At 46.4% G+C, this 14,751-nt stretch overlaps 1 protein-coding gene across 3 annotated transcripts in view; it reads left to right on the top strand.

Moving 5' to 3' along the window:
* The window catches only part of LOC149371602 (cell adhesion molecule Dscam1-like), a 246,127-nt gene that overhangs the window by 64,851 nt on the left and 166,525 nt on the right, over positions 1 to 14,751 (top strand). For 2 of the 3 annotated variants that reach the window (XM_089565864.1, XM_089565865.1), the window contains exon 2: positions 1,479 to 1,886. The exons of the other annotated variant lie outside the window; for it this stretch is intronic. In XM_089565864.1, coding sequence (XP_089421990.1) covers positions 1,479 to 1,886 — 408 coding nt within the window. The remainder of the gene's footprint in view (positions 1 to 1,478; positions 1,887 to 14,751) is intronic. 3 annotated transcript variants of the gene reach the window in all.

Here is a 14,751-nt window from a genome sequence, read left to right as displayed (position 1 = left end):
GTAGCAGAGTGCACTGGTTGGCATTATGGGCAATCACGGGCACTTGAAAAACTTAACACAGTTATTGTGCTCTAGCAACTTAGGGAATTTTTGGATAAGCTGCATGATGCTTTATTGTCTACATGAATTATATGCCAATGTTTTATTTTTTGTATAAGTGGTGAACGCTTTATGTACCGAATTTTTGTGCCCGTTTCAATGTTTGCTATTTTTTATACCTCATTGTCCACTCCTGTTATAGCCCGTGATCTGGGCTGACAGTATAAATAAATGAAATGAAATGGAAACTCATACATCTTGAAAGTGAGAAAGCGGGTATTCTGCGCCGTGCTCTGTGCGGAGAAAATACTGCTTTCTCACTCACTTCCCCAAAGCATGCGCCTCGGTCATTGAGTGGCTTTCGGTTGCTGACGACAGTGTCGCAGATTTTATGCATGACTAGTACTTTGGAAAATTCTCGTAATGATTAACTATGCTCTGTGCCACGCCCCAAGTGTTTAGCTTCGGCAGTAAAAGTCTATTAGAAATTCACAACCATCTTCACGGAGCCGGGAGATAAGACGCGGTGATCTTCTTTTCTTGTACCATGAACTGTAGGGTGTCGACAGTGGCGTTTTAAGCGAGGTCATAATCAAATACAGAAATATCGCAATGCTCTTCATATATATGTTAAATTATTGTAAGTTTTTCATCACGTTTATCAGGAAGTGGTTAAAAAGCGATTTACGTCTTCAAGAAAAATCACTCAAGTTAAGTAGGGCTAAAGCCGAAAATATTTCTGTGGCTTCATTTATAGTGTAAAGCCCTCTACTTGGAAGCCTTGATGGCCTTTGGAACTAATTATAAAATTTGGAGCCGCTCTCTTTGCAGTCCTCGAAAAAAAAGTTTGTCCAAGTATATTAACTCTTGAGAAAGAGACGTCGAGTATTTCTACGTTAGAAAAATAAGGAAAATTCTGAATGTTCAATCAAATGCAATAGCGTAATTGCACAGCCACAGACAAGACATAGAAGAAAGGACACAAAGCAGCGCTGTGTTGTGTTCTTTCTCCTCTTTCTCGTCCGCTGCGCTGTAGTTACAGGATGTAATTACCAAGTCGCCCAACAACCTTTCTTGTCGAAATGCAGTTAACATCAGTTTGAGTCCGTTATTGTTGATAAAATGATTTACCGTGAAAAGTGAACAAACAGCAGTCGTAGAATATAGTATAGGAGGATACAAACGCCGTGCGCGAGTACGAGATGCTTGATTTCTTAAATTCTTGATTATTTTTACCCTCTTTTCCTAGTATCATTCGTGGTTTGAACAAAACGGGAAAATATAACCCCGGGCAGCTTCTGAATTAACTATCTGTCAATCAGGTTCCTTTGTGTTTAAAATTAATAGGTGTCGGGATGCTTTCTTTGGTTTTGCTTGAAGTGAAAGCAGCGAGTTTTACCTATCCATGGCGCTAACGTTTTCTTTGTTGTTTAATGCAGTGCTCCTGCACACTCCACTGTCCACTCGTCGCGGGGCCTTCTTCGCCTCTGCTTCGCCGTCGCATAATGGCGGCACCAACCAAAACGGCGTCGGCGGCAGCAACGTCCAGGGCCCGCAGCTGACGAGCGAGATCCCGTCGCGGCTGCTGTTCTCGAACTCCTCGGGCAGCAGCCTGCCGTGCTCTGCCAGCGGCCAACCGGCGCCGACCATCCGCTGGCTCACCGAAGACGGGGAGGAGGCAGTCGACGTCCCCCGGCTGAGGCATGTGCGCCAGGGCGACGGCTCGCTGGTGTTCCTGCCCTTCCGCGCGGACCAGTTCAGGCGTGACGTGCACGAGGCCCGCTACCGGTGCTCTGCCAGCAATGCCATAGGCACCGTGGTCAGCGCACAGGTCCACGTGACAGCCGGTGAGTGTTTCAAAATCTCCGTTGGGCTCAGAGTACGAGACGGTCTAGGTTGTATAGGGAGCTGTAAAGTGCGCATTGCGATTTGGGTATTAGTGGCGGCTGCGGAGGATTCACAGTGTTGCGCAGCATGGTCTGTCAAATGCACCCGCTGTCAATAGTTGACGGAATACATTCTCAGCGAAAAGTATTCATTCAATCGCCATCTCTGCATACAGCTGGCATTCTGAACACATAACCTAATTCTAATTTAAAAATTACACAGGTCCCGTTTAAGTTTAAAGGGCTTTGCTCGAAAGGCAAGAAAATAAAATAAAGTGTTTGTCTAAAGTCGGTTTTCATAGAATTTTAAGGTTGTCCGAGCTTTGTAGTTGAAATTGTTGCCAAGAAACCCTGCTGTTTGATCAAGTGCTGTTTTTCAAGCAAATAACCACGATGAAAGCGACCTCCGGTTATCCTCTATTTGGGAGAGTATAAGCCTTTTCTTAGTAACTGGGTAAAATATATCCCTTCGAAGTGGCACAAGATACTCAGGCTGGTCCGCACTAGCATAATTCGAAAGGAAAACTACGAATACAGCTACGTTTTTAAGTTCAAAATTAACAAGACACACATATTCCATGTGCCCGTGTCGCAGTAAGGCAGTATTTGCAGTTGTGTGCTCGTTTCGTCGTGCGGAAATACTAAAGAATTTTGCGAAGAGTATGTACTTAATCTTCGTTTTATGAACAACGCTCAGCTGACACTAAGCACTTGTGCTGTCCGTTCTTTCAACGCTCGTAGACTTATTGCGCTGCTGTTCTATGGAAAAAAACGCTATCATTCCTAGTGCTTTTTGCGGCATTCATTGTAAGAGCTAATATGCTCAAAAGAACGAAAGAAATTGCTGAAAAATATGTATTCGTTAGGTTTGGCCATTGGGCTGAGAACCTCGCATTGATCTATCTCCAGGATGGTAAAAAGAAGAGAATTAAATTGAGGAATCTCAACTTTGAGAGTGCTCCTACAAATACAACTCTTTAAAAAATAACGAAGTGTTATGCATTTGGGAAAAAAAATATGAATTTCTGCAGGACGTCAAGTGTCCCGAGCAATGTGTGCTTGCCAGAAAGAAGCGTTGCGTTTCAGAGTGAACAGGAAATCCCAGACCGACCTACGTTACGAGACTTGTAGCGCTACTTAAAGACATCTACTGATAACTTAAAAATATATTCTAAACCGCTTGGAATGATCTCAGATTTGTTTATTCGAGACCTAGCTGTAACTATCGAAGAACAAGCAGCAGGGTGCGGTTGATTCTACTATTTTACCTCTTAAACCGTCCTCTAGGCACCTAAGCTTAAGCAGGGCGGTGAGAAAAAATAAACAAATAATGCAAACCCATTGAAATGCATTTGTGCTGCGGAGTTCATAACTTTAGGAACGACACTAAATCTGCAATAGGAGCAAAGTGTTGGACAAAGACTTGATAGTATGCAAGCTTTTGTTTGCTTTTTTTTCGCTGCGCCTAAATCAACACAGCAGCCGGTGACCTAGAGAAAAGAACCTGTAAACAACGAAACTGCATGACGTGATTGCCGTGTAGTGCAGCTTAGAGCCTCCGAAAATGACGACTGTGGTGCCACAAATGCCGAGACGATGTCGGTACTAAGGCATTCATTCCCTGCTCAAATATTTGTCGTTCTTCTACTCGTCGCAGCTCGGTAGGTTCGACGTTGGCTGGCTGTGTGGCGAGCGTCTTTCTTTGCCGTGCTTGGGTATTTTGCTTTGCCGTACTTTTCTTTTCTTTTCCTAGGTTCCATTACCGGTTGTCGTGCCCGGCAGACAGGACAGTTTCGCGTGCCCAGTATCATTTCATCCGCGTGTGTCAATGCCTCCGCACCCTTGTCATGTGTGCTAGCTTCTCTGGGAGACCACGCGGTTGCAGAATGCCGCTATTAGCGGATTACACAACATGGCAGAAATTGCACAATGCCTGCACACGTGTTCGTCCGCAATAAGAACACTGTCTGCTTCTGGCCGTTCGGTGTGCGAATTTGTGGATAACGGCATCGGCACCTAGGCAGTGCCGGGTAAATAAGGACGATACTGCCGCAAGCCTGACACAGTCACTATTGCCAAAGATCCTTCAGATGAACTACTTTTTTTTTATTAAATCTTCGAAACGTTTTACCCGACCAAGCCTGCTCTGCTGATGTTTAGAGAAAGACTGCACTGAAGTTTTCCTTGTGCGAGAGCAGCGCCGTGACGCACAGCCAAGCTTTAGGAGCAAGCATTTTTTCACGCACCTGCACTGCTTTTCCACGCCACCTCCTGATCCCATCAGCGTGAGCTTCAGCGTTGTGTGAAAGTATTACGTAGCGTGCGCCAGCTAACTGGGCTACGTAGAGACAACCGAGGGAACGAATGTTATCAGCCAAACGCGGGCTTCTAATCACACAGAATGCGGTCTCACGTTTATCGCGACGCAAGCGGCTCTCCGCAGCAGTTTTAGTAGTGCAGTTGAACAAATGCAGCCGCGCATGAGTGCTGCAGGTTGTTTATGGACGACGCGGCTTCATTCGTAAAGCGTTCTCGAAACGCAGACTGTTGTGAACGCCGGAGGGATTGGGGAGAAGCGCAATTTAGTTAGCTACTTTTGCGAATGGAGGAGGAGGAAAACTTTATTAAAAAAAGGAGTAGTTGTCCGATCTTATAGATGGTGCCCATATTCCAGGGTTCCATTGGCTTGAGCTGCCCTGTGGGCGTATTGAAGGAGAGCCCGTTGACCCTACAGGTTATCGTTGGTCAGCCGCGCCTCCAACCGCTCAAAAGATGAATGGAATACACGGCGAAGTCTTATGTTCGCGGGTTTGCTGCGATTGTGTCCCTCGTTTGCACCCCTCTAGGAATTGTGTATCACGCTTGCTTTATCGTTCAGGAGAATGTAGGAATTACTGACACGATTTGCACTTGTGGAAAATGAATTTGTTAGAATTTATCGTGCTTCCGGTGGCGAGAATTTAACGTCTTCTTCTGACGTTCTCTTCGTACAAGCCCACATTTACGAAACTGTATAAGAAAAGACGCACTGATATCGCACAGTAAAATGACTTCAAGCATTTCGTCTCAATCGAAATCTTACCGCCGTGGCCGGGAACGCACCCGCGTATTTCGGCGGCCCGGTTGCAAACTTCTGTACATGCAACGAAGTGATCGACGGGTTAAGCTAAAGAACACAGCTACCCAGGCAGACAAATCCACACTCGTCATCTGTGTTTTCAGAGCAGAAACATAACACTGCTACCTGTTTAGCAAAGCGCCTTTACGTGACGCTTACTAAAGAGAACTTTGAAATTAATTATACGTTGGAAGACAACAATAAAATCAAAACTAAGCGAAGAAGCCAAAAGAGGTAATCTTAGCAGCAACGTCGTCTCATTATCGTTCACTGAACAGCCGGAACAGAACACGGCTCCCTCTTAGGCGCAGCAACAATGAAAGCTGTTGTGATCCACGGTGGTACTTAGACACGCCAAAGCATTTGCCTCATTTTGCTGGCAGGAGAAAGAGTGGAACAAGTGGCGAGACGTAACGAAGAGGGATAACAAATGTGACGCACGGAACCAGGCAACTAACTCGCTCCAGTTGTTTACGCAACTCAGCCGTGTGACATGAGACGAGGGTAGAGCGCGCCGGGCCTGGCAGGCGGATACAATGGAGTCTCTGCCGCCAAACTTCCCACAACGCGACGCCGCACTGTGTTTGTACAGCAGAACAAGAATAAATCCCACGCAGGATTTCAATCCGGCTGCCGTAATCCCCCTCTCGATGTCATTTCTCGGTACGGAAGAAAGGTTCTATTTCCCGTTATTGCGTGACGGGAAAAGCAAGGAACAAAGGAAGGAAGGAGAAGGGTGAAGGAGGGAGCTCTCCAATCTTTCTTTTCATCACTTTATTCTCCTCAGTCCTCTTGGCCTGGCTGATATTGAATCCGGTGAAGGCGTCGGCCCTGAGATGTGTCCTCTGCAGGCATGTTCTCTGTTCCTTCCGGCTCCGTTATGTCGGCCGGCCAGAAATCCGTCGCATCGTGGCTGAACGAAAACGCTAACACCCACGGCCGACGCGGCCGTGGCGGTACCGGATTTCGGTGATTAGGGCCGTATATATCCGGCCCGCCTTGTTGTGCTTTCCCTCCGTACACAACATAGTGTGCGGCGGCACCGAACGAGAAAAGGCTGCCTGACGTGAAGGACTTCCTGATATCTGCGCAGACCGTGCTGTTTCCTGGCCCGGCGTGGCCGCCGGCGTAGCGGCGATAAAGAGCTCGAGCTTCGCTCTATCCGGTTCTCCTTGCTCTGTGCGAGGGATGTACGCGTAAAAGAAAACAAGGATCGTAGCCGCCCATAAATGGAACCGTGAAGAGCCAGCTTAGGGCCCTGCATGCGCACTGGACTTTCACAGACAAAGCGTGAGAGAGAACCAGCGGGCATGCTGCCTGTAGTTGCTTCGTGCATTTCAAGGCCAGGAGGTTTCTTGATCTCTTCCTCTCATTGGGAAGTATCGCAAACCTTTGATTCAGTTCCTGAACGAGCATTGGAAGGAAAATATTATACGAAGAGCTTCTATGTTTTTTCTCCCGATCCCGCATGCTTTGTGCCAAATTTTCCTTGAAATGTTCACAAGTATATTCAGCTGCAAGAAATAAAAGTGCAAGTTCATGTGGTCTAGCTCTCATGCACATAAAAAGCAGTTTTCTGTAGATCCCTAACGAGCACCAAAAATATTTGCTGAGAAGTAAAACTGGAAAATGGTTGAAAGAAGCTGCCACTCGTTTAAATATCATTCTTCATCGAACCACGGATGAAAACTATAGAACAGGAAGAGTTGTCGAGGCGTGCCTGAATAAATTTTAGAACTGAGATATGTATAAAGGATTGCATAATACACTCAGCAGTATAAGTTCCCACTCGTAAAACTCGCACATGGCACAAATTGAAAAAAGAAAACAAGCACGAGAATTTCAGCCTTATGTAGTAGCTTTTGCGACTGCAGATAGCTAAATTTCAAAAAATCTTTTTTACTGACAGGAGTGCAATGAGGAAAAGCAACTGCACTACAGCACATTTACTATTCTCTGAGTTAGGGACCGACGGAGCCTGCTGAGGCTCCCCAGGCTGAACAGAACAGAACTGATGGAATGCGAGGGTGATCAAGCTACCTTGCCCCACTGAGCCTTTAGCTATTAGAATAACCGTTCGCGACAACCTAGTTCTCCTCTAAGCATTGTGTTGATGCGAAATGTTTTATAATTGAACAAGTTAATGCAAACATATGTCGGCGCAATCGAGACATGTCTAAAAAGCAGAAACTTTATGAACCGATACTGTGAGGGGAAAATCTCATAGCAAACATGAACTAAGCCGCAGTAGCAAAATCGTCGACTTCAAATGAACTCTTTCTTGGAGGCTTTTCTTGGCCTCGACTTAAGTACCTATACTAGACTAGATTAAGCAAAGGGGCCAGAATTGTGTCAGCAAGCTATCTGTTCACTTGACCGAGGTGATCGAGAAAGAAATTAGCTATCTCTCCTGTTTACTCGATAATGATGCATCTCTTACAACGAGTAGTCTGCCATGTGTTCTGTTCTGTATTATGTTTTTTCTTCTCTATATATATATTTTGTTCCGGGAGGACTAAAATTGAGGTGCTCGTCACTGCGTTATGTGTCGTTTTCTTCCTTCGTTCCGTGTTTTGCATTTGTTTAGCTTTCTTTGGGAGTCGTGAGCAAGGCTTGCAAGAGCCAGGCGTCACAGAAAGCCGTTGCGGCGCATGCGGCGAGCTTGAGCAGGGATGGAAGTATGCAGGAGGTGCTCAAGGTGGCGCACTGCAGACATGAGGTTGCGGCGGGGTCGGGGCATGGTGTAGCGAGAGACGGACTACCCAAGCTTCATGAAGCAGCCCCCCCCCCTCCCCTACAGCACGGAGCAGGGATGTTGCGGTACATGGAGTAGAGTGGTGGCTTGGGAATGTGGGAATGCAGAACTCCACTGATGCGTCCTAGCGGTGTATCGAAGCAGCAGGTGGTGTTCAGTACGCCTGTGGAGAGGAGTAGAGGAAGGGGGGGGGGGGAGGAGTCTAGTGAGAGGGCGTCAAGTGACTCCCAGGTCAGCTCGGGATCGACGGTGGATGCCGTCGGGACCGCAAACGACCCTACAGAAGAAACGGCCAGCCAAGGCTGACCGGTGAATGTGGTGGAAGTCTCAGAAGGCCGTGAATGCGTGAAGCGAATGCCGTGAGACAATGACCGTTAAGTTGCGGTCGTTGTAGAGCGTAGGGCTAGGTTCCTCAAGATGTTTCGCTCAAATAGGCCGTCTGGGAAGTGAATTTCAGCAAGAAAGAAGCGTATAGCCTGCCTTGAAATATCACAAAGAAGTGAGAGTCTAGGAGAAGGAACTATATGGGCATCTTCCCGTAGAAGGGTGCGTCGCCGGGCAGCCCAGTGACGTCGGCTGAATGGAGGCGCTTTGGTCGGAAGACGCCCGTGGGGGCGACTCCATGACGCTGCAGGTTAGGACAAATCGCTGCGGCGGGATGAGTCGCACAACAGGAGAAAACGCCCGAGCTTGACCGCGCGAAGAAGCAGCAGATAGCTTGGAACACTGGCGTGAGTAACGCGCTGGGCGAAAGGGCGCGGCTGCTGGCTGCATACATCCGGGTAGCCCTTGGTCGCCATAGTGTTAGCGCATGACGCGGCCCGACATTCACTGAACGTGGCTTGAGCTGCGAATAGCGACAACATGACCGCTCTGCTCGAGTGCTTAGCACGTTCCACTCTGCGCATGTTAGGCACCACGTCTTCTTTTCAAGCCCCGCTCCTTGTCGTTCTGAAAACATGATCTCACTTAGAAGTGGCCAAGTGAAGCGGCAGTTACACTCTAGGACATGTTGTCTGTTTAATACCGGTCAACAAAATACCGCGTGAAGAACTGGTCAGCTATGTACACAGGATCACTTAAAGCTACAAGTTGATGAATTGGTGACTGCTTACCACGGAAAGAACGCTACTGGGAAAAAGACTAAAATTGCCTGGTGTTTGTAATCTTTTTTTTGTTTTTGTAGCGCATTAACGTTCTTTCTGTCAAAGGATCAAGGTAGAATTACGCGCGAAGGTTATTCCACCTTGTAGTGGAAAGTTTCGGGACGTTTCAAAACTAGGCTGATGAATACCAAGAAGTGCCGAGCAGCTAATATTTTTATGCGATTACCGCTACCGTTAAATTTACAAATAACAGATGAGATTTCAATCCTCTATTACTTGGTCGTGCCAGAACCTCCGGCGCAGCAAAGTGTTTAGGATTGCTGGGAGCATGTGTAAGTAAAGCTGGTACTATAAAATAAAAAGATCGTGTCGAACATTATTCGAGACGCAGCGTGTCACACCAATTGGCTATTTCTCTGATGCCTTCCAATATTCAGGAAATCTAAGAATACAAGCAAAAAAAAACAAAAGTAAGCCAGACACCTCGTCAAAAAAGAAGCCGACGTAAACAAAATACAAAATAGGTTTGACAGGGAGATGTATCTTCGCTATACAAGCTTTTTTAATGCATAAAAAGAAAAGCCTAAAAAAACGACAAGCGGGAGAAATTCAATGTTTGAGCTTCGCAGCATGCCGGCGACGCAGCGAATTCTGCGGAAGGCAGAAAAAAGGCGGCTTTTCCTTATCAGTAAGATTGTGCCCGGCAGTTGGTGGGGCCAGAAATGCATGCACGCGCCTTGTTTTCCCTGCCTTCTTTCTGATACTTCGCTTCTCCCGCTCTCCTTCGGTATCCCCTGAGGAGTTGCAGTTTGGGCGCTGACTGGACTCGTCGTTTCATTTGTTTTCTTCTACCCGTCTCTCTTTTTCATGGGCACCCGGACTTTGTCACCCCAGTCGTTGCAGCTTCTGTAGATGACGCGGCTGCTGTCGCCGCATTTTTTACGCGCCATTTTATTTGTCTTCGCTTGCTTTCTTGCGGGCGGCTCTCGTTGCTGTTTCCCCTCCATGCAAGGAGTCGTCCGTAGCAGGCCTATTGCATTTTCCACGAGTTTCAACCCGCAATCCCCTCACTCTGCGTTCCTCTCTCAAGCTTTCTTCCTTTTGGCCGTTTCCCAGAGCTCACATATTTGTGCCGAATAGCGCAAAACAAAACTTTCCGAATGCGGGTACATAAATCAGCCCCAAGGGGGGAGAAAAGAAAATATTCACACGGCCACGCAAACATAGAAGGACAAGCGCGGGTGCCTTCTCAATGCCTGAAACAAATCCGGCGTTCGCGACGGTGAACCTCAATTCGGCTGCTGTTGTCGGCGAATCTTGGTTTATCTTCTCTTTTTCCTCCCGCAATTCTTTCTTGGCTGCTCCTTGGGCAGGGTGTACTGTTTATTTTCCTCTCCTAGCTGCCAAGGCCCCTTCGTCTCCTATCCTGTGCCGGATTTGGCAAAATTGGAAACTCAGCCATGCGAGAGCGCTTTTGCATTTCGCAGACAGCCTGCTACGCGTGGCAGCCGCACAGATCGACGTCTGTAAATGTGAAGGCCTGCTCTATAAAAAGATATAGAAAAGTCCGGTCAGTAGCCAGAAGGAAGACACGATCGGAACAAAAGGAAACGCGTAGGGACTCCAGACAAACAATCCTTGTGCGCGTTCAGTCTTGCTTTGGTCGTATCTTTTTCCGTTTGTTTTTCTTTTGTGTTGGGCGCTCACTTTGATTCCTGGTGACAAGAAAATCGTATCATTGAGCCTGATATATAATGCAAAATTAAAACAGTTGATTCATTAAATTTATCTGAAAAGGGGGAATTGCTCATTATCACGCACCAATGGGCAGCGATACGGCTACAAAGGAATGTTTTAGAGGTTTTACAGAAGACTCACAGCTGAATGAAAATTCTTCCTGATCCCGGGCTCGATCCCCCAGGTAGAGAAAACCTTAGGGGATTTCCCCAGGAACGCACTGGATTACATTACGCTCTTCAGGTCTGGTTCTCAAAGTTTCCAGTCAACTATTTTATTTCTTTCAATATCCTAAAGGCCGCCGCGGTGGCTCAGTGGCTATGGTGCTCGGCTGCTGACCCGAAAGACGCGGGTTCGATCCCGGCCGCGGCGGCTAGAATTTCTTTGGAGGAGAAATTCTAGAGGCCCGTGTACTGTGCGATGTCAGTGCACATTAAAGAACCCCAGGTGGTCGAAATTTCCGGAGCCCTTCACTACGGCGTCTCTCATAGCCTTAGTCGCTTTGGGACGTTAAACCCCATAAACCAAACCAAACCAATATCCTAAAGGCCCAATGCGGGCATTACATACAGGGGGATTCATCACAGAAAACAACAAATATACATCAAAGAACACAAACGGCTGAAAACAGAAGAAAACAAATTAAGAAGGCAGGTACAAGTTAATAAGATAAAGGAAAAAAAGGCTAGGAACAGGCATTTGAAAAAATGCACTTGTAGGATATCCCGCAAAAAAAGTCAAGAAAATTTCCTTCTAAAGTTACCAAACACAGCATCTAGCATTTTGCGGAACGTTACGGCCGGCAGCACACACTGGGGCAACCAAAAAAAGGAAGGAAGTGAATCACACAGTGATAAAAAAAAAGAAGAACGTACATCAATATATGTTAGAATTTTCTAGATAGGACATATTCTTAAAGGAAATCAAATAATAAATAACTTATGATAATATGCATTTTGGTATAGTGTGCAGAGTTACGTTTACATCCCAAAAAAAATTTCCTTTACGGAAAAAGACTTTCTGGAAATTATTCTTGCGATTAACTACAAGAAATGTTACTATGTATTTAATTTAAACTGCAACGTAATTTGAAAACGGCCGCATAGAGCTAAGTGTGGATAGCCAAAAATGTAACTAAATTTAAAAGAAAATACAATATAAATCGTGCTGAAAATTAAGCACTTCGTATGAATGGAAAACGAAAGCACTTACCCCGCAGTAGAGAAAAGAAAAATGATAGAATTAAGCACAATACCCGAAACCGTCGCTGCTTTGTTTTTTGTATTTCCAAGGAAAGCGGGCAAGAAGGAAGCCATACGTTCTCGTGAGGGCCAGTGAAGACTCGAAGGGCCCCTTCAGCAAAGTTTTGGAGGGCGTGCCGCAAATGCATATCTACAACATTCGACAGTTTGCAATAAATAAATCTGCATGGGTACTGTTCCCTTCTTGCGGATACGTGCAGTGGATTTCTTGGTGCTGTGTCTGGTTTCCTTCACTGCAACACCGTAAAACTCAAGAAACGTGGCAAGCAAGCAGAAAAAAAGACTTGTATGCGCGGAAGGAGGTCTTCTATGAACATTAGGCGCAATGCGGAATGCAGGTAGGGGCTTGTAGAATGAAAGAAGAAAAGAGTAAGAAAAGACGTAGTAGGAAAATGAAGGATTCCTCGTAGCGCCACTGCTATATGCCAACTTCCTATCCGGAGGGGAAAAAAAACAGAAGACCCGAAGGACGCTCTCGGTCGAGCCGGCACTCGAAAGCATACGCACCGTGTTGCGGAACTCTTGAGGGTGCGTGAAAAAAAGCTACACAAACACAAAGGTAGGTTCAGTGCAGCCAAACAAACCGTTCGGGCAGAAAAGAGCCAACAAAGAAAGAGCAGCAAGAGACAGAGCTGGAGACAAGCTGCGTCGGCATGCGACTCGTGCGAGAAGGAACGTGCAGCTTGGGCCGTGGAGAATGGAATCTAATTCTGCTGTGATTCTCAGGCAAATTTCGTAGAATGCGTCGCGAGAATTTGATTTCGCCTCCGTGCCCGCTGCAGCTCCGGCGACAAGCGTGAGCGAGTTGCGAAAGTATTGCGACTTGAAGTGAATCGCGGTGAAAAAGCACCGTTGGTGAGGGCGGCTGGCTCTCAAGTTACAGGCCCACTCGACCAGTGCAGACACCGAGTGCACAAGGAGGCAAATCACAGAGGCGCAACGCTACTGTCTCATGGCGTTTTAGGAATGCATCACGCTATTCGCATCGTATCTACGTGTTTTCTTTTTTTTTTACGGCATGTACCTTTATTCGGAATCAAGCCTGAGTCTTCGCCTGGATGAGGACCGCAAAATGTGGCAGGGAATGGGTGGCTAAAAGCTTGTGGCTGTGAGATGCACTTTTGCCGGTTGGTGTCACCATGTGCAGTAACCGGAGGATGCTCCGTAGGAGGCATCTTTGGCGCCCGGATTACCCACCGTGGCTTATGCACGGAAAGTGGACTAAACTGCAATCGCAATAAAAAGAATTGTATCTCTAGCAGCCGGAAGAGTGACAAAAAACAGAAAGCCAGAAGCCGCGCTGCCACCACCGACGTATGGCGGGAGATGAAAGACTCGTGCAGCAGCGAGAACGGTGCTAGAGGCTATAAAAAAGATGAACCTTCCACTGCCGTCATGGACGAGGTTAATGATGCGAAGGATTTACAGCACTGAGAGGGTAGGAAGCATCAGCGCTGAGCAGCCTCCGTTGCGACGTGAGATTTGCGTCCAATGATGGCTCTCGCCTAATCTTTAAACTAAGCCGATCCATGGATTGGCCAACACCTTTTTGCTCCAATCACCACTGGTATCGTAGAGTTTGTAGAAGAACTTCTTGCTGGGCGAGTTGGTGCATAGCTGATCAGTTGCATGTTTCTGATCAGAACCGAGTGAAGTAATGCTGGAGGGCTATGCTGCTGCACTTTGCACCTTGTCGCGTCCATGCACAAATGAAACAAATTGTCATCATCTTAATGTTTACTGGAGATCAACTGTTTGCGCCTGGACGAAAAGTCAGCGGTATATAGTGCGAACTAAGGATTGCCGGCTACAATGAATTTCTCGTATGATTCATTTGTGGGAACTTCGAAATAAGAGTAATAGGATAGAGTTAAAACCAAACTTAGACATACCATAAGTATTCTTATACACACTTAGATAACACATTCAAGGCCACCTTTAGCACAAAGTTGTTGCAGCTATTCGCAAATAGGCAATTTAAAAAATTGAAGTTTTGGGAAAAGTTACCTTGACTTAACATCGGCGGGCCACCTTGAACGGGCAAATCCGGACAACGCGGAAAGAAAGGCAGGATACATTGCTGACTTGGACTGTAATGAAGAAGCTTGCGGTGAAATCAACATAAAATATGAACTGCGGTGACTGCACTAACGGAAGTTTAGTGATCTTAGCAAAGATAAATAGCATCCGAACATTATAGGGATAAAGCCCAGCTAAAACAGAGTTCGAAAAATTGCCTACAAAAACAAACCAAGCAGCCCTATGCCTCACAGCAATCAATGTGTCCGACCGGTTATGTACGCACTACACGCTAAGCCGTTAAGTGTACGCCCTAGTAAAGCAATTGATTGGCAAAATAAGAACAAGCTGTTAAACTACGTCTGAGATCTGTATGTTAAACGAACGCGTACGAAGGGGAAAATATTCTAAGCTAATCTGCATACGTGTGTGCAGCGAAGTTCGAAACGCCTTGAGCACTGGGAGCGAGATGTGAATGTCCAGATGGCTTTCATCTTAGTGGGTGCGTATTTTTTATTTAAGAATCGATCCACCGTGAATAGGTGAACTCGACAAATTACAGCCTTTAAATTTCTTCAGGTTCCCACTCCAGTATCTATCTGCAATCAGGCGTATTCTTTCTGTACCTCCTCAATTACCTACATAAAAGAAGCGCTATTCGGTGACTAGTAGCGGGAAAATCGGAGTATTAAAGAATTTCGAAATCGCGGTACTCTACATGTCATCTTTTTACTCTCTCATGTTTTTACTCATCTCAGAATGGGCGCTGCACTCTCCTGTGAGCCAGCCGAAAATGTATTGCTTTTGGATTTGTAGGGAGGACCTGTCT

Source organism: Amblyomma mixtum, chromosome 1 (assembly GCF_055824585.1).
Source record: "Amblyomma mixtum isolate Tamu chromosome 1, ASM5582458v1, whole genome shotgun sequence".
In the NCBI taxonomy this organism is placed as follows: domain Eukaryota; kingdom Metazoa; phylum Arthropoda; class Arachnida; order Ixodida; family Ixodidae; genus Amblyomma; species Amblyomma mixtum.
This window is presented reverse-complemented; position numbering and strand designations above follow the sequence as displayed.